General features: G+C 30.9%; 1 protein-coding gene across 2 annotated transcripts; it reads right to left on the reverse strand.

Annotated features, from left to right (window-relative positions):
* LOC139498790 (ras-related GTP-binding protein C-like) lies at positions 1–25,366 on the reverse strand. 2 transcript variants are annotated; one of them, XM_071287341.1, is made up of 12 exons: positions 25,334–25,364; positions 23,350–23,480; positions 19,714–19,808; positions 18,549–18,682; positions 17,235–17,434; positions 16,040–16,154; positions 14,510–14,652; positions 14,027–14,080; positions 9,398–9,537; positions 2,837–5,257; positions 217–2,637; positions 1–92 (listed from the first exon to the last, which is right to left on the reverse strand). In XM_071287341.1, the coding sequence occupies exons 1-10, from the start codon at positions 25,334–25,336 to the stop codon at positions 5,136–5,138; spliced, it is 1,137 nt and encodes a 378-aa protein (XP_071143442.1). In that variant the 5' UTR covers positions 25,337–25,364; the 3' UTR covers positions 1–92; positions 217–2,637; positions 2,837–5,135. The 2 variants fall into 2 exon arrangements, with proteins under 2 accessions (XP_071143442.1, XP_071143443.1); XM_071287342.1 differs by lacking the exon at positions 14,027–14,080 and having other exon boundaries at positions 25,334–25,366.
* Between the last annotated feature and the right edge of the window lie 100 nt (positions 25,367–25,466).

Raw genomic sequence — 25,466 nt, forward strand, 5'->3', positions numbered from 1 at the left:
TTGAAGATTTAATCATTTATTTACATTTTAATTCTTTATAAAAATGACATTCCATCACATAAATATGTACATAATTTCATATATCATGCCACCTAGTCCGAGATTACTCTGACGTCCAACGGCTGTTTTGCCAGACAAGCTGGGGCCGTGGGATGGCCCCAGCTTGTCTGGCAAAACAGCCGTTGGACGTCAGAGTAATCTCGGACTACATGCCACCATACAATAATTAAAACACAATACACAACTTTTACTTGTTGTGTACAAAATGAGTAAACATAACAAACATATACACTCATGTTTATAGGTTTAAAAGGGGAGCGGTACAGAAGATAGTATGACCCTTGAATTACATTTTAATTTTATCTTACAGATTTGAATCAGAGCTTCAAACTTCTGGCACTTAAAGCAAATCTGTAAAAAAACTGCTTTTACCTTTCTCAGGTACGCTTAGTGTGAAAAGCACTGTAAAACTTATTTTTGTAGATACAATGTACTTGATTTCGCGTTATGCCCTTTTTATTGGAATTCTCAGAGACTTATTTTTGCGATGCTCTAAATTTATCGCCGCATTTATATAGGATAAGATGAAAGTATATTCACAACGAAATATTTGTGTTATTTTTCTACTTGCTAATGTCGCAATTTTTTATTTGGTTTATAGAAAGTGCTTAAAAGCTTGACTCAGTTCGATTTTAACCCTTAACCTTTTGACCATTTTTTTTAAATGAAAAAGAATAGGTGGATAGGTCAATTGCTGTTATAAAGTGTTCCTGTCTGCCCTGGAAATTCAAAATGTCCTTTTGTAAATAATAATTTCACTTTTTCACATTTCTGAATAACAGTTTTTCATGAAGTTTTATATGTTCAACACACTATCAAGAGAACCAAAGCTATCTATATATTGTCTCAATCAACTGGAACAGATCATCAATTAGAAAGTTTGAAATCTGTATGAAGACTAGCTCTAAATAAAAACTTGAACAAAAGGATTTCAAATACTGGCTTCTTAGTCCAATATTGAATTTGAGACCAGTAACAGGCCTCATGACACCTTATTCATTGAAATTATTCTCAAAAAGTAAACCTACATTAAAAACTGAGCACCTGCAAAGAAATGCTTTGATGAATTATTACACTCACACAAAAAATTCAAATAACAAATCAATATTTTAAAATAATATGGCAGTTCTGAATTTCCCAATTTAACTGCCATGCAATAATGAACATAAACAATAAACTCAATATAATACACTCAAAAATGGACATCAAAAGTTTAATTTTCTATTTAGTTGCATGATTGATATATAGAATAAAATGGCTAAATAATTTTATATTGCCTGTTTGTGGAGGGTATAAAAAGAAGATGTGGTATGATTGCCAATGAGACAACTCTCCACAAGAGACCAAATGACACAGAAATTAACAGCTACAGGTCACCGTACGGCCTTCAGCAATGAGCAAAGGTAACATATAACAATTTGAGTTTAAGCTAATACATCTCCGGGCTTTGCATTTGCGTCGCTGCTTGAAATTGATTGAGGTAACATTTATACTTAAGAATAACTAATCATTCCCTTTCATTGAAGCCAAGAAAACTTTGACGAAAATATTCCTTGAAAAATAAGTGCTGTAAAATTTAAAGTTATCGTCAAACAGGAAGTGGCTGTACCGCTGATGTACAAATTGCTTACTCGTTACAACCCAACATTATCAAGCTGTAGACCAAATATAAAATTATTCCCTTTCATAGAAGCCAAGAAAAGTTTGAGTCCAGCGGTCAGTCAGTCAGTGGCAACCCAGGTAATAACACTTTATCTATAAGCCAAATGGCCATGAAAATAAAACAAATGAAAACAATAACTTTCTATGATATAAAGTAATTATGTAAGCTTGACACATTTAGGGGGGTCATTTCCTATCTAAAGTATACACAGACGTGCCACTGGTATGGGTCACTTTTGGCAAACATCAATGGGGTGCAATTTCACTGATGTAATCCAACAAAAGGTAGAAATTTATTTGGGAATGGGTCATAAATATTCACCTTCTGTTAAGATGTCTGTAAAAACTGATAATTATGTCTATGATAGGAATGATCACATGTGGTTTACATCAAAAGATGTCATAGATTGTATTTCTGATATCTAGGAAAATATATAAATGGGTTGTGATTTTCCTATGAAATATATAAATGGGAGGTATTTTTGAAATACAACAATATTGAATTGGGGGAGGTTTTTAAACCCCAGGCAGATTTCTGTGCCCAAATTTCTATGTTGAAACCATTGAAACAAATTGTGACCTTGTACAGCTGGAATTATCTTTGTTACATATACAAACACGTTTTTTTTAAATGTTCAAGTTCATATCCTTTACAAAAATAGAAGTCAAGGTCCAAATGATGCTTCGGGTTACAAAAATGAAACTTTGATGCTGGACAAAAAGTCAATAAGGTTTTGTAAAATATATAATCCTGAAAACTAACAATTTGCAGATACATGAAACATTTTCAAAGTTTATCAATTTACTTATTCAAAAACATAAGATATTTATTTTTTAGAAATCAATCATTTCAATATTGACCTAAATTTGCATAAACTTTTGTATAATATATTGTTCATTTAAGAATTGAATGCTCTTTTTTGTAAATTTATTGGGGTGTAAAAGCGTTGACCGAAGTACATTTTGTATGAAGCACGGAATGTGCGCACGGTCAACGCTTTTACAACCCTATAAAGTTACAAAAAAAAGCATTCAATACTTATAATTACATTTTTACCTATAGGATCATGAAAACACGCCTTTTATCAAGTTTTTATTTCATTTACCTGTGCACTTTATTGTGGGACCTCGTGTCATCATGAATGAGAAGTTTTAATGAGTGATACAACTGCTTAAGGAATAACACATGATGTGCCGTTAGCCAATCAGAATAACGTATAGTAATGAAACATACATCTAATGTAATTATTATTACATATAAACTTTATATTCTTCATACATACAATTAAATAATAAAATAACATTCAATCAAATTCATTATATATGGTATGATTAACAGTGATACATGAATATTTAAACTTCACAATAAAATCAATGAATATTTAAACTTCATAATAAAATCAATGAATATTCAACATAACATATGGTATATGAATATTCATAACCTACAATACAAATGTTCATGCATATATAAAGAGAGTTGAGAATAAATATAAGTCCTTCAAAACAATAATGCATATCAGTTAACAGAAACTTTTCAGCACTCAACTTTGTTATAAATAGCACTTCTTTCTACAACATAAAAAATAGAAACATTCCTCTCATTCACCCAACAAATAAGAAGGTTAAAGTTATAGAAATCTGGGACATCAAATTAGGAGGTATGATACAACCGCTTTTATTTGAACCCTGAATTAGAAAAAGATAGTATATGAGCAAAGGCTTAACCCAAAATATTTTATTACAAGATGTAGGTAGATGCAAAGGCGTGTAAAATTTCTTTTTAGCCTCTAGATAGATATAGGAAGATGTGGAGATTCACCCAAAACTAGAAGTAAAATGGCCATTTGAGGGTAAAATATGTAAATTTTGACATGTTTGTGACGTCAAGTTACATTTCTGCTCTTAAGTGTCCAGATTAAATCAGTCTGTTCATTTACTAATAATATAAAAAATAATTGCGAAAGGCTTGAATAGTTTTACTATTTTTGCTTTTTCAGGACCCTTATCATACCTCCTCCTTTGAGATTGATCTCGAGAAGATATCAAATACATGAACAATCTAACTGTTTACATTATGTCGGATTCAAAAAAGTTATTGGTTTCTGCTGGAACTCCTGTTATGGTTTTGGATTGTGGAAATTTTCTATAACAGTCATCGTATAAAATAAAGAGATGTGGTATGATTGTAAATGAGACGACTATAAACCAAAAGACTAAAGGACAAGGATGTGAATAACGACCTTCAACAATGAGCAAGGACAAAGTTGTAAACAACTATCATGCACAGCAGAAAATAGCATTTTAATACTATAAAACTCCTCATTACCAAACTTAAATGATTAAAATAATGTTTCCTAAAAAAATGTAATTCTTTTTTTGTTATACCAATTTTTCGAAGTAGGAAGGCAAGGCAAATCAGTTAAGGCCACTCCAACCTTCTTTTACACACAATATATAGTATATATTAAAAGTATTTGTTTTAAAAAAATCGTTTTTGAATATACAAGTTACAAAATCCCTAATACTTTTCCTTGTCTCCATGTATATGTCTTTTTGATGTTGTGATATTTTACAAAAGCCATCCATGAACATTATATATCTTATAAATGTTTGAAAACAAAATCTTTACATCATTTATATTTAAGTGAGTTTGAAAAAGTTTGACATTTGTTAACATTTAAATTTGATTCTAAAATGACATCCTTATTTCGCTTTGTAAACAGATATGTTCTAATTAGCACAAATATATTTGACACATGTGCACAAACTAACTGTTTACATTCTTTGTTATTTTCATTTGTATCCAAAAAAAAAGATATACATTTTAGCTTCTTACATACAATTTAGTATATATTGTTATCCAAACAGCATATATTTACCCGGCAATAAATTTTTAAAATTATTAAATATGAAAATTTAATGTACTTCTTTGAGAGGAAACAGGAACCGCAAAACTTTTGTAAGGTATTATTGCACACTTAGACCTATAAAAATACCGTTTTTGTCCTATTAGAATCGAACAAATTCCTTCATGTCATGCTGTATGCTCATTTTAACATTGGTAGGCATTATATTTGACCATATGTTACACCTTGCTAACACTCAGTATGAAATACCGACAAATATAATGCCTACGCATGATAAAATGAGTATAGAGCATGATATGAAAAATTATTTCCTAAGTAAGTTTGATAAATTTTGACATCCTTAGATTTGAGTAAGTTTCCCAAATATTGACATCTTTTACATCAAGATTTGATAGTCAGAGTTTTCAAAATTTGTGCCTCAAAATTAAGTTAAAGTGGTCTTAATGACTGTCCACAATGTAACATCCCTTGTGCTTCATCTCTCCATATATCTGTTGAGGTGTCCAGTCATTGAAATAAAAACCTACACATTCATATACATTGTCATTTAATGATTCCATTTGGCTGGTTAAATTCACCTGATGTTACTAACTGTCCTCTCTGTCTAACCTCAAATACTTCATGTATAGCCTGTCTGAAGCATAGGAAATTGTAGTCTATCACCCCTGCAAAAACAAGTTCAAAGGGTAATTATTCAAAGGTAAATTATAAAAGTTTAAGAAAATAATTCATAAATAAAGAAAAGATTAAAATTCAACATTTCTGAATCTAAATTATTTTGGGTAACTCAATTTTTTGTATAGTAAAATGATAATGGGCCTTTTTCAAAAAATGTGGATTTTCTTGTACAATCAATATTTCTAAAAAAGTGTAAATATTTTTATCCAATTTTTAGATACACCATTTAGTTTTTGGTGTGTGTAACAAGTTCCAGCAAATTCAATATGAAATTTAGCTACAGAAATTGCTTCCAGTGGGTTTCAAAGGGTCCAAAAACCCCAAAATTGCTTGTACGAAATTGAACCAGGTGCTCCGCAGGGCGCAGCTTTATACGACCGCAGAGGTCGAACCCTGAACAGTTGGGGCAAGTATGGACAAAACATTCAAGCGTGATACAGCTCTGAATTTGGATTGTGATCAAATTTTTGACATTACATGTTTTTTTTTACACAAAACAAATGTCAAGATTTTACAAATCAATTAAAGATTTCTTCTTCAAACTTTTTAAATCTAAAATTAAATAGTTGACACAGCATAGGTTTCTGACACAGAATGAATGTGGTCTAATGAACTTAAAATATTTTTTTTGCCTTTGAGCAATTCACTATGCTGTTGAATATTAATCCTCTCAAAAAAATGTTTGAAGAAATTTTCTTTTTATTTATGAAATCTGAAATGAGAAAAATTTAACCCCCCCCCCTTTTTTTTCACATCCCGGTTTCCCTTTTTCCAAAACTGATATCAATTCAAATTTCTAATGGAGATTGCAACAATAACTACTCTTTTAAATACATCATAAAATATTAAAATGTAAAATAAAGTGCTTGTTATCACTGAATGGTAAAGATTGGTTGGTAGTAAAAGTGAATATACATTGTTTATTGTATAAAACAATAAAAAAAACTTCATCAGCAACATTTTATATTGGCAAATTTCCAATGAAGTTATTTACATAAAGTTATTGGCAAATAAAAATAGAAAATGACATCATAGTCATGTCTGGCAAATGTCCAACATACATTATCTAAAAACATTTTAGATAAAACATTTTAGATAAGATAAGGAAAAAAAGCTTCATCAGCAACATTTTATATTGGCAAATTTCCAATGAAGTTATTTACATAAAGTTATTGGCAAATAAAAATAGAAAATGACATCATAGTCATGTCTGGCAAATTTCCAACATATATTATCAACTTCTATTCTATACAAAGAAAGATAACTCCAATTGAAAATTAATTGCTATTGCACAATATTGTGCAATTAGATATTTCTTGCTATTGTGCAATACTGTGCAATTGAAAATTTCTTGCTATTGCACAATACTTGATATGGAATCCTGATTTGGACCAACTTGAAAACTGGGCCCATAATCAAAAATCAAAGTACATATTTAGATAAAGCATATCAAATAAGCCCAAGAATTTAATTTTTGTTAAAATCAAACTTAGTTTAATTTTGGACCCTTTGGACCTTAATGTAGACCATTTGAAAACTGGACCAAAAATTAAGAATCTACATACACAGTTAGATTTGGCATATCAAAGAACCCATTTATTCAATTTTTGATGAACAAAGTTTAATTTTGGACCCCCATTTGGACCAACTTGAAAACTAGGCCAATAATTAAAAATCTAAGTACATTTCTAAATTCAGCATATCAAACAACCCCCAGGATTCAATTTTTGTTAAAATCAGACTAAGTTTAATTTGGACCCTTTGGGCCCTTTATTCCTAAACTGTTGGGACCAAAACTCCCAAAATCAATACCAATCTTCCTTTTATGGTCATAAACCTTGTGTTTAAATTTCATAGATTTCTATTTACTTAAACTAAAGTTATTGTGCGAAAACCAAGAATAATGCTTATTTGGGCCCTTTTTTTGCCCCTAATTCCTAAACTGTTGGAACCAAAACTCCCAAAATCAATCCCAACCTTTCTTTTGTAGTCATAAACCTTGTGTCAAAATTTCATAGATTTCTATTAACTTAAACTAAAGTTATAGTGCGAAAACCAAGAAAATGCTTATTTGGGCCCTTTTTGGCCCCTTATTCCTAAAATGTTGGGACCAAAACTCCCAAAATCAATCCCAACCTTCCTTTTGTGGTCATAGACCTTATGTTAAAATTTCATAGATTTCTATTCACTTTTACTAAAGTTAGAGTGCGAAAACTAAAAGTATTCGGACGACGACGACGACGACGACGCCAACGTGATAGCAATATACGACGAAAATTTTTTCAAATTTTGCGGTCGTATAAAAACTAGTCTTTTTTAAATGCTGGTTTTAATACCCAGCGGAAATTATTATTTTTCTTTTGTTATTATAAATATATAGGTATCACTGCAGGTATGTATACACAAATACAGGGAATTATTAGATTTTATTAGCATTTTTTTTTACTTTTCATTTCGTACTTAAAAAAATGTCAACTACATAACACACATGAAATAATGTTGCCAATAAACAACTGATTATATCCCTTGTAACTAAGGAAGTGTTCTCTACTTACTCTTCATCCTCTGATGACGTGCTTAAAGTTACAGGATGACATCATTGATTCATTTCCTTATAGATTAGTTTTGGTGAGTACAAATTACTCCGTAATTTTATTCTATGTCAACTTTGTAACGGCAAAAACATTGATACATTTTGGCATAAATATTTTTTTTTACATAAATCATTCAAAGTCTATAATACTGACTCTAATTCAATAAAAACCATTTATCTGGTAGTATTAGGGTCAAGAAAAACATCCAAAAACCACAAATAGGTCAACTACATAACGGTCAACTACATAACGCAATGAATCGTTATGTAGTTGACAAAAAGCGTTATGTAGTTGACAATGCTGAATTAAATTCACTTTAAAATATGTTTCTAAAAAGTGTTATTTTAACCATGTTAACTGTTTTGAAAAAAGTGTGATGTTTTTTATGGAAATATATATCAAGCAAAATGTAAATATTATTAAAAAAAAATTAGGGACCGAAACTAAATCCGTTATGTAGTTGACATATGTCCCATACTTGTTTCTATGTTATTTTTTTAAATATTTTTGTAGTAGCATTTAAGATTGCATATTTTTATTTCAGGTTGTATTGTTGTTAAACTATTCAATTTCATATATTAAAGTTGAAAATTGAATATTTTTTTTATTGTTATTTCACAACTGAAATATCCACATTTTTTGAAAATGACCCTAATATTGTCAAGGACAATGATTGCCAAACACCATGCTTTGGTGAACACTTTTGAAAATATTACCCACAATGCATTAAATTTAAAATGGTTAATAAAGACAAGAGTAAAGTAGAGTTATCTCCCATTTCAGTTTCAATTTAAATTTGTTTACATCTTTTTTTTTAATAAATTATCACAGTGAATACTGTGAGCTACTCAGCTAGCCAATCAGTGAGTGAGTGAATCTTACTTGATTACTTAAACAGCATCCATGTAAACTATAACGTTAGAGTTGTTTTTGACAAATGTTTTACATATAATTTGATTAAAAAGGCTCCATCTTTAGAAGATATTATTTTAGCAGAATTATAATAATTGAATGAAGCATAATACACTTTTAACATCATAGCTGTCTCATTGGCAATCATACCACATCTCTTTATTTCTATATTTATGGTCATTGTTCATAATTTTGGATAATCAAGATTGAATTGTCTCCTTTTGAACTCTACTTTACTACCAATACAGAGCTTGTTCTAAATTTTCTTGGGATATAATCATGACATCAAATTTTTTTTTTTTTATTGCAACTAAGGACTAAAGCCCTTCAGACAAAGAATAAGGGTTTCAGGAACCTGATGTTCAGTGGTTGTCTTTATTGATGTGGTTCATAAATGTCTCTTGTTTTTTATATAGATTTGATGGTTTTCCTGTTTGAATGGTTTTACACTAGTCATTGTCGGGCCCTTTACAGCTTGCTGTTCCATGTGAGCTAAGGCTCTGTGTTGAAGGCCGTACTTTGACCTATAATGGTTTACTTTTACAAATTGTGACTTGGATGGAGAGTTGTCTCATTCACACTCATACCACATCTTCTTATATCTATTAAATGACCACTCACCTTGTTTGTCAAAACTATCTTCCCGTAAAATACAAACTAACGCTAAGTATCTGTTGACTTCACGTAGATATAAAATTGTACCATTATTTAATTTAATTGTTGATGCTGATTGGCTGTCAAATGCTCCATCTTCTTTTGTCCTAAAATTAAGACAGAAATTCAAAACTTACATTTGTGAAATACTGGAAAAAAATGCTTTACTTTTGACAAAATCTTCAGATGTTTTTGTTTTTAATTAATGTATTATTTTACTGTCAAAAAACCTTTTTTCCTCGCAAATGATCGTTATTGTTAGTTGTATGATTTTTTAAGACCAAGATGTTTATTTGAAGCAAGGTTTGAAGATTTTTGATTTTTTTCACTTTCCACCTGAAGCTCTATGCTTATTGGCACAGCCTTTTAATCCTTTAATTATTTATTATGTCTAACAAATAACTCACAAAATTTGCAATGTTATGAATGTATTGAAGAAGCTGCATTTAATTTCTAGACTTATCGGGTAATTAATTTTGAGAATGGTAGTATGTTTTTGGTGGCAAAGCTGAGATTGGCTTCACGATCAGATTTTAAAATGTGTAACATTAACCAGGTGCTTCGCAGAGCCGCTTTATACGACCCTAGTGGTCGAACCCTGAACAGTTTGGGCAAATTTGGTCACAATATTCAAGCTTGATACTGTCTGAATTTGGATTGTGATAAAATTTTTGACATAATAAAGGTTTTTGTCACAAAATTAATGTGGAGATCTTTTTGAAATCCCCTTGGAGCAATAACCCTTAAACTCAATCCCATGCTTTCCTTTGTAGTATTGAATCTTGTAGTACAATTTCAGAGAGATCCATACACTAATTCCTACATATTTTGGGCAATTATCCCAAAACTTAATCCCAGCCTCCCCTTTGTTATATGGTACATTGCGGTACAATTTCAGAGAGATCCATACAGTTACACACAAGTCATTGTCTGGAAACTAGAAAAATGCTTGTTTTGGGCCCTTTTTGGCCCTTAATTCATAAACTTTGGCCCCATAACCCCTAAAATGAATCCAAAACCGTCTACTTGTAATTTAAACATTGCTGTATAATTTTAGATCAATTGAAATACTTGTACACAAGTTATAATCCTGAAACTAGAGAATAAGGCTCGTTTTGGACCCCTTTTGGGCCCCTAATTCCTAAACGGTTGGGACCATCACCCCCAAATCAATCCCAACCTTCCTTTTGTGGTATTGAACCTTCAGAAAAAATTTCATAAAGATCTATTCACTTAAACTAAAGTTATTATCCGGAATTGTGTCTTCGTACGATGAAAACAACATCATATCATTATTTGATCCCATAAATTTGTTGGGGTCATATAAAAAATATATCACTCTTAAAAAATTGTTTTTTTTTTAAATCAACAACTGCAATTCAGAATATGTGTGTTCATATTTTATTTAGACTGTTGAGTGCTCTGAATAACAGAGTAATCTACCAGTACATACATTCAATGGATATGCAAGTTTTTATTGCTATTTGAGGAAATGCTGCATATATATAAAGTAATGTTAAAAAATTTAATATTAAAATTCATATTTTTCCTAGAAGCATATATTTATATCCTGTTGCAGTTTATAGCAATATTTATAATAAAAAAGAACACAAAATTTTCTAAATTTACAGGACTTTCTTGAGAAATAGAGAAATACAGTGAATTTATTATATATATATATATATAGTGAATATTTTCTTCAAGCAGATAAATATTTCAACAAAATATATGCAAAAAAGAATTGATGAAAAATATGTATACTTTATAAAATGGATGAAAGGAAAAAATATTAAACAATAGTAAGCTTTTTATTTTACCTTAAGATCATGCAAAAAGATAGACTCCATAACATTACATATACTTTTCATAAGATCTAAGAGACATTTGGCAATACATTATTTTGAAGCTTTTTTTTCTGAAGTTGTTTCATATCTAATATGATGAACTCATCATGCCATGGACATTTGTTGAGTGATGACAATGAAAATGAGTAAAGAGTGTCATATTATTTTCCTTTTTTTTCTTTTTTATGTGAACAGCATCATGGTTCCTAAACCACCCTCCCAACTTTTAGTGCATGATATTTTTTTTTAGTTATATATTTCACAACTATTTAAGAGTTACATAATATTTTATGTTTCAATACTGTTTAAATTACTGTAACATTATGATAATCTACATGTAACAAAGCGATACCTAACAGGAAATAGGCTCTTGGAGGAAAGATGAGTGCCATCCATTCTGAGCATAAAAAAACAAGGACAAACTGTGAACCAAAAATGAAATATACCGCTACATTGACAACAACACTTAAGTAAACTGCATCTTTTATTGTCGACATGTTTCGCCGATTAGATCGGCTTCATCAGGACAAAGTATACAAAATTAGAACCCCTGAAGTACAAAAAAACGGTATCATGTATGTGACGTCATAATTGTCCATTGTTGACGTTGCTATGGGATACTCTATATCATTATGTAATGTTGAACAGAAAATGAATCAAACATAGTACAATGCAAAAAATGAAATAGTTTAATCCTCAGACCTGTAATATTATAATCTTACAAACTGTCAACAATAACATTGAATAATGGTAATTTAAAATTATTTGAACTCTCTGAGCCTCTTTAATGAATCAAATTGTTACAGGAAAAGTGATACTCTGCACTTCAGCTAAAGATGCTTTTAATTTACTGTGGGGGAGAGGGCTTTAATATATGATAAATAAATGGAGATTGCCCCTGCTTGCATATAACCAAAATATGAACATTATAAAGGAACATAATTCAATAGCAGTAAAAATGATGCAACCCAAACTGTAACTTCATCTATGTTTCATGATAATGAGCTTAAGCATTTTGTATAAAATTTCATAAGGTTGAAACAAACTTAAGTTATAAAATGGAAATCAATTATAGCTTGCACATGTACAGAGGACGAGGGTAACACTAGTACTTAATGCGAATGCTTCAATGTGAATTTTTAAGCCCAAGGACATATAACTCTGAACAAAATCATTAGACCGGAACAAAATTCTAACTTGATTTGTTACTTATGATAAAACCAGATACCAATCATTAAGCAGGACACAAAAAAGTGTGGATAACTGATTAGTTAAATGTATTTTCTAAGTTCAAGGACCATAACTCAGCACAAAATCGTCAGACTGGAATAAATTATGACCTTGGTCTATAAATTATCATGATTAAACAATACACCATATATCAAATCAATTTATTCAAGTACAAAGAAAAACAAGAGGCTGTCACAACGACAGCAAACCGGATTTATTAACATTTATTTGTGTCCTGGCAATATCACAAGAACCATAACTGATGAATGCTGAAAGTGAAAATCGTTAATATCAAATTTGACCTCCATTTTGTAGTCAGTATCAACATATTAAAATTTTAAAAGCTTAGATTGAATGGTTCATTAGTAAATGCAACAACATGAATGGAAACACCATTTTTCAATCTTTCAAGAACCATAACTCCTGAACGGTAAAAGTCAAAATCGTCATTATTGAACTTGACCTCCATTTTGTCATCAGTAACAATATATATTAAAATTTGGGAAGCTTTGGTAGAACAGTTCAGGCGTAAATGCACGGACACGACTGGAAACTCCATTTTTCAATCTTTCAAGAACCATAACTCCTGAACCGTAAAAGTCAAAATCAATATTATTGAACTTGACCTCCATTTTGTCATTAGTAACAATATATTAAAATTTGGGAAGCTTTGGTAGAACAGTTCATGCGTAAATGCACGGACAAGACTGGAAACTCCATTTTTCAATCTTTCAAGAACCATAACTCCTGAACGGTAAAAGTCAAAATCACCATTATAAAACTTGACCTTCATTTTGTTGTCAGTAACAACATATTAAAATTTTTAAAGCTTTGGTTGAACGGTTCATGAGTTAATGCATGGACAACATTTGATTGCCGCCCGCCCGACAGCCCGCCCGCCGTACATCCCCAAATCAATAACCGACATTTTTGTCACAAAAATCCGGTTAAAAATTGTAAAAACAGCTTTTCCAGACTTATAGATGGACAGATCGAAATACAGGTGGATGGACAAAGTACAAAACTAATTTCCTCTTCAGCTTCATCAGTTGGGGACTCATTAACATTTGTTAAAATAATTTCAAGATGGTATGTACCCTACAGGGGGTTATTTTCGTGGGTGTAAAATTTCATGATTTTCATACAATAAGGCGGATTAAAAACTTTTATCAATACCTTTGCATGTACACTTTCAAATTGGCGAAAAATTTATTTTGGCTATTTTGTTCTACATGTTCTATCCGCGAAAATAAGTGAAAATTTACACCCCACGAAAATAACCCCCTATAGGGTACATACCATCTTGAAATTATTTTAACAAATTTTCTATATATTCTATGAAACTATTAGCTTTGCAAAATGATGTTAAGCAATAAGCCTTTTTATTTCTTATAATACAATGAAGTCATTTTATTTGTAAGGGTATAATGAAGAATGTGCATAATGTATGAGCATATCATGATAGAAAACGACCCCATATATTGAAAGGAAGGGTGCCATAAATCCCAGAAAATACAATTACGCTGTAGAATCCTGCCGTGATAGTATACCACAACTGCCTTTGCTATGGTTCTTCCTTTGAAAACAAAAATAAAAACTTATGGTGCAATCTTAACTTAAACTTTTAAAAATGGAACAAGGAGAACATATCTTTTATCTTTTAAGCTCTTACAAGGTTGATAATAGCAAACCTTGGTTTATCAAGTAACAAATAATTTCAAAGAAAATAACATTTTAAACCTTGAAATTGTCTTTTAACAAAGCTTATGATTAATTAGTTATTCAGAAATGCAAGCTCTTGCATTTTGAATGACTATGGTATACTTAGATATCAATTTATTATGACAACATTGTGGAATGATTAAAACTGTGTACATCTTACTTCTTGTGTGTACCTGAACATGGTGCTTTGTTAATTCAAGACCTTTGATAAAACGCCCTCAAGTTTTTAGTGATGTATTTTACCAAAATTTCGAACAGTGTCTTGCTATTTTATATTACCTACCCATAAATATATGACACATCATTCACAACATCTATCATATCACAGCAAAGTTCGTATGACTGCATATCTACCGGGGAAATATCTGTGGCAATATAGATTTTACTGACTACGTCAAACAAAAAGGCTTTTTCTATACCAGAATGCTAAAAATATAAAATATTACAAATATCGGTGGGCATATAGATTTTACTGACTACCATAAACAAAAATGCCTTTTCTATACCAGAATGCTAAAAATATAAAAAATATTGTGAATATCTGTGGATATGTAGATTTTACTGTCAACATAAAATAATAAGACCTTTTCTATACCAGATTGGTAAAAAAATAAATTTTAAAAATATCTGTAACAAGATAGATTTATTGACTAAATATGTCAACAAAAAAGCCTTTTCTGTAACAGATTGCTTTAAATTAAAATATTAAAAATAGTTATGGCCATGTAAATATTATTGACTTCGTCAAACAAAAAGGCCTTTTCTATACCAGAATGCTCTACTACTGTGGACTAGTTATAATTTGTTGGATACCAATTTTCATGGTTTTCATGGTTTTTGCAGGTAAACATGGATAACCATGAATTCAAATGTTGAAAGATTAACTTATTTTCTATTGTGTTGTATGACAGCTTTGGCAAAACCACAAAATCAAATATCCATGAAAGGGCAAGTTTTCCGCAATATATGAAAATTGGTACCCATGAAAATAAAGATTCTATAGTAATTGTTGCTATTTTTATAATAAAACACTCAGCAGAAATATTGGACATTTCATGAAGTGACATAAACAATTTAGTATGACTTGCCATAATTTTGATAAGTTGAATTATATTTAAGGGGGCTCGCGGGTCTAAATCAAATTTTTTATTTAATATAGGATTTCGCTATATTATTCTATAAATGAACTTTATCTTATACGTAATAGAAAAATGAAATAAAAAAATGGGGTCACCGTTCATTTACGCCCACAATCTGCCTTCGAAAGAAGCATACATTTTTGTTAATATCCTTTTTTTCTGTTGAACTAATAGGAGAAAAAGCGGTAATATCGAAATAAAAAAAGAACTAAATTACAGAAATCGCCTAAATTTTACAATTATTTAGTTTATGTACAGCTTATTCGAAAACAACAATAAAAAATATAGGTCACCGATGAGTTAAAAAAGATATTTCAATTTCAATGCCAAAAAATGGAATTTTTTCACCAAAGGGAGATAATTTGGAGCTTTTTCGATGATATCTACATTTAAAAAGTCACCTGGGGCCAACACGAATTGATTTTTTGGAATGATTTTTGTTCCATATTGATAAAGTAACAACTACTAAAGGTAATTAATAAATTTTGTAATGAAAAATAAATGTTTAATTTTTTTCTGAAAATCTTATACCCGCGAGCCTCCTTAATGCAAATATTGTTTAGACCTGCTTGAAAGAGCCTGAAATGCTAATCTAGAGAAAGTATAAATAATTTCGTAAAAAGAAATAAAACAAAACAAAACACACAAATGCCATCCCTGTTCTATGTACTTACTGTTGTGAGTATATTTAGGAGATTTTCTAACACTGAGAGCTGTGGTATTAACTTTTGTACAACTTTACTAAAAGCTTCAAATATTGAGTGGTCATATATACTGGTCAGGTAAAAACTGAAATAAACAAACTTTGCATCTTTATTTGTACAATTTTACTTTAAAGGATACACAGGGATGGTGCCTTCAAACTAGTTTAACCCCGTCACATTCTGTATGAGCCCCTCCAAAGTCCGGATCCTGTAGTTGAGTGGTTGTCATTTGTTGCTGTGTTAAATATTTGTTTAACGTTCAATATCAGTTTTCTAGTTTGATATGTTTAACATTAGTCATTTCAGGACCTTTTATAGCTGACTATTCTGTATAGATTTGCTCAATGTTGAAGGCTGTAAGGTGACCTATAATTGTTAATTTCTGTGTTATTTGGTCTCTTGTTGAGAATCCTCTCATTGGCAATCATACAACATCTTCTTTTTTTATATAGACATGAATAATGATGATACATATTTATCTATTTTGTTACGGTAAAATTTAAATATGCAATGTTAAATCTAAACATTCCCCATTTGCATTCTCAATTTTATCTTTACAGTTTAATTAGTCCTAAATATGCATGTAGTATATGCCACTGAAAACGAAGCAATTTCAAAATGAAAACATAAGGTTTTTCAACAGAAAATGCATTAAAACTGTTTTTGATATGTATTATATAATTATATTTTTATAATATACATGATATACTTAATAGGTAAATGCGTTAAAATAGTACAAAAAAGCCTCAGGGAAAATTTCAGCTTTTTAAGCAATGGATCTGAATATTAAATTATGTATTTGATTTTAAGAGTACTATTTTAGAATAAATAATAAAATATTGCAAATCACTGTGAATTCATTATTACTATTTGTTGGATATCTATCTTTGTGGATTTGGTGGATAAAGTCAAACCACAAATCTAAATGTTCTAAAAACTTGTTTACTGATATGAGAAAATCATGAAATCAAATATACAGTGGCTCTTTTCCCCAAAAAAAATGTAAGTCATACACATTTCACTTTATTTTACAATCAATTTCAATGTTAAGATTTTTTGTAAATAGAGCATCAGTACAATTCAATTTTTTTTAAATCAATTAAAATTGATACCAACAAATTTAAATGAACATGATGAATCGATCGTTTCTAGACTCTTACAATACCTTAATCTAAGATTTTCTAATCCTTCATCCGTCAAGTTATCAGATGCCCTTTGGTGTATATCACGTTGTGCTTCTATTTTGTGGTCATCGGATAAACCATCAACTTTATGGATGAACACTTCAAATTTAATATCAGGATTTATTTTGAAAGCTTTCGCAACAGTGGTATGAAGTTTTGTCAATGCATTCATATATTCATCCTAAAAAATATAAAATGAAAACTTTTAAAACACATAGATTTTTATCAATACCTTACATTTACAAGATGTATATGTGCCTGTCCTAAGTCCCAAGTCTGTAATTTAGTAGTGGTTATAGTTGCTGCTGTTTATCATATTTGTTTTTCGTTTATTGTTTTGTATGGTGTGTTCATGTGTTATGCTGTTGTACCACTGCCCTACATTAGGTGAAGGGTTCAGCCCATCTAACTAGTTTAAACCTGCTGCACTTGTATGCACTTGTCCAAATTCAGGAGCCTGTTGAGAGGTTGTCGTTTGTCGATATGGTTCATAAGTGTTTTTTGTTTCACATATAGATTAGACTATTGGTTTTCCTGATTGAATGGTTTTACACTAGTTATTTTTTGGGTCCTTCATAGCTTGCTGTTCAGTGTGAGCCAAGCCCCCGTATTGAAGGCTGTACCTTGACCTTTAATGGTTTTATAAATTGTTACTTAGATGGAGAGTTGTCTTATCAACACTCATACCACATCTTCCTATATCTAAACACCGTTGTTTTTTCTGTTTGAATTGTTTTACACTGGTAATTTTTGGGGCACTTTATAGCTTGTTGCTCAATGTGAGCCATTGAGGCTCTGTGTTGTAGACTGTACTTCTAATTGTTTATACTGTTTGCACATCGTGACTTGGATGGAAAGTTGTCTCATTGGCACTTATACAGCATCTCTTTATTTCTTCATAAATACATGTACATGTATTATTTCACCAAATCTCATGAGATGCTAGATAAGCTTTGAATCCTGCTTCTTTTATAATTCCTTCTGTTACATGAAAAATCAGTTAGGACTATACCATTTAAATATATGTGGGAGGGTAGGAAGGGACTTCAAAAATATTCCTACAACCAAGAACCATTTTTTTTGTGGTTTTGTATAATGGTAATAGACACATACTGAAAAAAGACCCATGACCCACATTCCATAATTAAACTTCCCTCCCTACATGTCCTATGCCAAAAAAATGTTTCATCAAAGTTGTTTTTTTAATTCTTACAGTGGGCATGGTGGGGAGAGAGTGCTTCTAAAACAGATTATGAGGCTATCTTTCAACATATTGTTCATGAATCAAAACTTACTTGTGCATCAATTACAAAAATTATTGCTCCACATCCACCAAATATATTTTCTGGATCAAAATTAGCATCCATTGGATTAAATTGTCCTGGTAAATCCCAGATTTGAAACTGTACAAATGAACTGTTGGAAATATCTGTGAAAAAACAATACACATTGTATAAATTTTTAACCAGATTCTCCACAGGGTGCAGCTTTATATGACCGCAGAGGTTGAACCCTGAACGGTTGGGCAAGTATGGACACAACATTCAAGCTGGATACAGCTTTGAATTTGGCTTGTGATTAAATAGTTGACACAGGTTTCTGACACAGAATGAATGTGGACTAATGAACTAAAATTTTTTTTGCTTTTGAGCAATTCACTATGCTGTTGAATATTAATCCTCTCAAAAAAAAAATATTTGAAGAAATTTTCTTTTTAATTTCTGTAATCTGAAATGAAAAAAACGACCCCCCCCCCCCTAATTCTTTTTCACCTCCCACTTTCACTCCTCTTTCCCTTATTCAAAAAATGATCTCAATTCAAATTTCTAAAGGAGTTTGCAACAATAACTAATCATTTGAATACATCATAAAGTATCAAAATATAAAATGGCATACAGTCATGGTTAAAATTAATATTAATTAATAGTAACTTCTAAAAAAAGTAAATGGGAATGTGTCCAAAGGGTTTAACTATTATTCTGGACAAAGAAAGATAACTCCAATTTTCAAAGAAGATTTCATAAAGCATTGGTTTTAGGTGATTCAACAAGTTCAACAACCATTCTGGACAAAAAAAGATAACTCAAATTTATTGTCTTGAAACTACAAAAATGCTTGTTTTTGGCCCCTTTAAGGCCCTTTATTCCTAGACTATTTGCCCCATAACCCTCAAAATATATCCTAACCTGTTACTTATGGTATTAAACATTGTGGTACAATTTCAGAACAATTGAAATACTTATACACAACTTATTGCCCTTACACTAGATAAATGCTAGTTTTGGGCCCCTTTGGGCCCCTAATTGCTAAACCTTAGGCTGTTTTCTGCTCTTTGGACGGGTAGTTGTCTCTTTCACACATTCCCCATTTCCATTTTTACTTATTGTTTGTATTGTTATGTCCTCCAGTTCATGAATACATATTTTAATTTAATTTACGATCTTAATCTAAAAATCATACCTTCCTTTACTATTTTATTTGTACTTTCAAGGAATAATGTTTCATTTGGTGAAACTTTGTGAAAGACAACTTTCTGTATAGATGATTTTCCACTTCTAAAAACAGAAAAAATAGCATATAATTTTGATACAAGAAAATGTAAGTGAAATCAAATGTATCACTATATAGCTATTCAGTTTTTTAAAACTTGATCCACTCTTATCTTGTGTTTATCTTACTTGATCAAAAAGTGTCTTGACTCTTGAGTGAACAATAATGACCTTCATGTACATCTAAATTAAATCCTAAAAATGACCAAAGAGGCCTCTTATCGCTAGTCAGTAAACACTGAGGTTGTGAGGTTGAATCCTGCTCACGCATGTGCACTTGACTCCAATCTTAATTGTAATTTTTCTATAAAAGGTCAGTGGTTTTCTCCAGGGACTCCTGCTTCTTCCACCAATAAAAACTGACATCCACAAAATAGCCCAAAAGTGATTCTTAAACATCATGAACATGTTAAAAGCGGTGTTAAAAACTCAGAAATTTAATCAAATCAAAATGATCAATACTGTTGATTAATTGATTGATTTATTGTTGTTAATTATCACCATTTTCAAGCATGGCTATAATTAGGGTGGACAGTTTTTTCTTGGTGAAGGAAACCTAAGTATATGCTTAACACAAACCTTCAAAATCACCTGGAAAAAAGTTGGGTTTTTTTGGCATCATACATTGTCATATGTTATCTGTAAATTACAAATAATTTTAAAAGTACTTGCAAAAATATTGGGACTTCAAGATAAAATAAAAATTGGGGTACAGTACGCCCAAGGAGTTTGTAATCCCAAACTCCATACTCCGATATTTTTCCTGGTGTAACACCAGGAAACTCCGACATCCCTCCCAAAATTCTCGGAGAAATTTGGGAGTATTTCCTCCGACTTCCGCGTAAATCCGCTACCTTTTGTTTATTGTATTAGCGACATCTCTCCCAGTCTGGTGAGACGCGGTGTGACACCAGGTAATTAATTGCCCTAATCCGTCTGATCTATGCCGGCACGCGACAGTCAAGGTATGTGAGATTTCTAATGTAATTAAACAATTGTATTTCCTGTCTATTGATTATCAGGTTATATCTGATTGCTTGAAACAAATGAAAGATTAAAATAAAAAGCAAAACATTGTTGTTAATTCTTTCAATTACACTGTACATTTTAATCAAGTTTTTAAACAACTTTATTTGATTTTGACTTCCGTTTTTTTATCAGTTAATAAATATTTAATTTACTAAAAGAGATATAATTGTGCAACAATAAACGGAGACTAACGCTGAATAAATGAGGGCAGTTTAAAGAAAAATTACACGTCTCAAAGTTTTTTATACTACAAGTAAAAAAGAAAATATTATTCACTATCTGTTATGCTAATAATTCTCTATCTGTTATGCTAATAATTCTACGCCATTTCCATTTTACGATTACAAAATAAAAGTTTTAAAATCCAAAACGTTGTTGTTAATGCTTTCAATTGCATTAAAGTTTTATAAAAAAAATCTATACTTGATTATGACCTCGTTTTTTATTTATCGGCAATTGATATAACTTACGAAAAGAGACATACTTGCGTGAAAATAAACGGAAACTAACGCTGAAGGTATAAAATGTGAGCAGTGAGTTTAAAGAAAATTACGTGTCTTAAAACTTGTATATGCAAGTAAAAAATAAAATACTATTCACCATTCGTTATGCTTAATAAGTCTACGGCATTTTCTCTTCACGATTAGCATTACTTTAGGATATAATACATTTCGGCTACAACAGGAATACTTCTATAGCTGCATCAACTCGTCGTTGCATAATATTCATTTACGCACAATGAATGTAAACTTTTGTGTTGTATTTAGAACAGTGATCTTTAAATATTTTTAAAACAATTAATTGCCGTGGGAAGACGACACGCATCTCAGTGATCAACAGTGCGTGGTTGAACTTGAACTTGACTTCGCTCACAATATTGAATGCTAAAAATAGTGACATCAATTTTGTCCACGAGATTTTTATTTGGCGGGAAATAGTATCATGTAACAGTAAACTCAGGTGACCTTTCTGGATAACCGTGGGAAAATTCATTGAAGGTTTAAACTTGCTTTGTAATCAGATTGACATTTGTGTGCGTTAAGATTGAGGCTCTAGAAGGTCCTTTTACAATTGATTAACCGGATTCTAAATTTTATTCCTTTTCTGAATAAACGAACATCAGCCTTTTATTTATACGTTTCTCAGTCAACAGAGGACATAAACCTGGACATCATTTATACTTCCATAGTCAACACTATACATTAATGGTAGATGAAAACAGGATGCATGTCGTTCAGTTCCTGATGGGCGTTGGTAGAGATCCTCTGTGAAAACATGTCGATCGTAAAAATCCGATCCACATTTTTTTTTACCGGTACATATTTTTCTTGTACGATATAATTTCATTTTTATATTCTATAGTATAAATTGTTGAAATACTTCTTTTTATATTTCGCGAGGACTTTTAACGAGCAGTAAAATACGGATTGCGCCAATCCAATTTTATTTTAAATAATAAAAGATCAATAACAGATCATAACAGATAAAAAACACATGATTTTATTTCTTCATATAATTAAATAAGGTTGTGATTATTGTGTTGTGTCTGGGCGGGGAATTATCTCAGTATTTATGAATATAGGGCTGCCACATTGCATACAAAACTATTTGTCACTTTACAGTTTCTTTTTTAAATTCAAATATTTCAAGTCGGTAATCTACCGAGGTAGTGAAACATAATATTTTACATTTCAAAATAAATTGAAAGTAACAGAATTCACTTGTTGGTCCGATAAATTAACTCTAGGGTTTGATTTAGATTGGACAAATTACCGTAAAAACATCATTTTGTGTTAAGCCAGTTGATATTAATTATATAATATTGAACTATTAATGAACCGGATATTGCTCACTGAGTAGGTCATAAAAGGTTCTAATTGTGGTAAAATCATCTTTGTTGAAACTTTGTTGAAAAAACAAAAATTATGACCTGATCGGACTATAATGAAAATACTAAATATTAAAGTGTTTTATTCGTATTTTTATACGTTTTTACGTTTTATTTCATATGACAATGACATGGGCATATACATACAAGAATAATTATCTTATTTTAAATAAAAATGTCACACTTTTATCTGACAATGAATGGACATTTAAATAACGTATTTTAAAGCACACAGGTGCAATCAAGATCGATTAAATGTACAAAGGTAATAAATCTGGCTAATCCGATTATGTTGTCACGCGTCATTAATTTTCAGTTCATCCGATGGGCAATAAACCAATTAACAGCCACGCGGTGTTGGGAGAGAATCTTTGGAGGAAATTGGGAGTAGAATCCGTGATTCGCGGTGTCACACCGCTACACTCGGAAATCGGTGATAAAAGTTCGCGATTACAAACTCTCTGGGCGTACTGTAGTCAATAAAACTGACAAAATCAAATATTAGACATTTAGATTATCAACCAACAGATCGAAGAAAATTTCTGACTTGTAACAAACATTTTTATGAAAACGATGGGTTAAACCTGGTTTAATGCATAGCTAAACCTCCTACTTATATGTTGTTGCTACCTTGGTAATCCCATCAATAATATTCTTGGTTTTTGTTCTGTTGCAACTGCTTGAATATCTGTATCATTCTCGTCTGGACCATATCCAAAACCTCGAGGAAAAGACCCCGGGTCTTCATCAGCATATGAAGACTGAAAAATACAATAAAAGTAATTATTAAATTCAATTTAAATCCTGGTCCCTACGGACATACCAAAATATGTACATGATGTATGCCTATGAAACAGCAATCCAATTACTCAAATAACAAGAAATTAGAATACATCTGCAGTTCAACATACATTTTTTAAAAGGAGGGCGCATATTACTGTAAATTCAGAAATTATTGAGATGTTTTTATTATTGCGAAAAAATGTGACAGAGTTATAATAGCAGTATTTAAACTCGCATTCATGTCACTATATTTAAAATCACATTATAGTCTAAAAATAAAATAACAAAATCGCAATAATAAATGCAAACAATAATTTCTGAATTTACAGTAGTGTACGAAAATACAAAATATTTAATCAAACTTCAAAGTAAGCTAAATTGTCAATGTACAAAAATGTAAGTCAATAATAACAAAGATACAACATTTAAACAATCTCACTACATGACTACAATAAACTCTAAACAAGTATATAAAATATTGTGTATTCCTAGGGGAGTAGCTCTAGTATGTATAGAAACACATTCCCTGTATAGCGAAACTGTTTTATTCACAAAAAATAGAACAAATCAAAAAGTTTTTCTGGCCTGTCTGGCATTAACAAATTTCACATTATAAGGGAAACATCGTTCAGTTTTCAATGACCTTACAGAGCTTTAAATAGACAGACTTACAGAATAAATGATTTGCCAGTCAGCATCTTATACAATGTGTGTATGAGGTCGTTAAGGGATATGTTCATGAGAAAATATTTCCAAATGACCTAAACAGCAATTTTAGTTGCATGACGATTAAAAAATGACTGATATTGACTTATCATGTTAAATATTTGCCTAAAATAACGGTAACAGAAAATCATTAGAGGCCTCTAAAAATAACAATTTTTAATGCTTACAGTAGCCAAAATAGAAACCTTATGACACTTGACGGTAAAGGGGATTCCTTGTCCTACCCTCAAGTATGGATTTGGTGGATGAGCACTTAAAATATTAATTATTTGTTTATCCGTGTGACAAAAATTTGTACTTTTAAAAATAAATTTCTAAGACATGCAACATGCGCATAATATTTCAACTGCAAGTGTTTTTTGACCTCGCAAGCAAATTCTTATCATCATGAGTGTCTCATGACACATTTCCCCCAAAAGACCTCATCCTCTGTTATTCAATCATATAAACATAATACGAAACTTGTCTATAAGTGGGTCGTATTGGGGTCTAAGCGTGAAGTGGGATTGACGATTTTTTGTAAGCGTGACACATGTAAGTCAAATTATTGTGCCGTGAAAACGGGAAATAAAGTCTAGCAGAACACAGGAAATTACAAAAAAAAAAGAATTGCTTACGTAAATAGTGTACGCGAGATACAGGAATCTGACAAAACAGTAAGCGGGATCCGAACCCCCCTATAACATAGAACAGAATAGAAAATTGTCGGGTTACATGAAAATTTGAAATACTACAAACATAAGCTCTGTAAGAGCTTTTTGTCGAAATTAATAACAATAACAACACATACAATATTAAGACATATAGGACATTTAGGACACATGCAACGTTTTGGTCCATTAAGAACTAGGTACAAATGTACATGTAGCAATCAGTCATGTACAAATGTAAATAGAGCAAAAAGGATGAAACTTTGATTTACGGGTAAGGCCAAAGGTGGTTTATCTAACAATATCTAAAGGTAATAAAATCTTTTCAGGTTTACAGAAAAAATCATATTTTGTGTCTTTAACTTATATCAAAAAAATTTCATCTTATGTTAATTATTCAAACCCCTGCGTAGAAAACTTAAACAGTTTATTTTTTTCAGCAGCATGACACTCACCATTTTGTCAGGTCATGTGACAATGTTTGTTGTAATCTCTAAAGTTTTCTACTTACGTAATAAGTACCAAATATTAAAAATTTTCTCTATACGGATACAAATATGTTGGAAATAAATTATAGATTTGTAATGA

Source organism: Mytilus edulis, chromosome 12, assembly GCF_963676685.1.
Source record: "Mytilus edulis chromosome 12, xbMytEdul2.2, whole genome shotgun sequence".
Classification (NCBI taxonomy): Eukaryota; Metazoa; Mollusca; class Bivalvia; order Mytilida; family Mytilidae; genus Mytilus; species Mytilus edulis.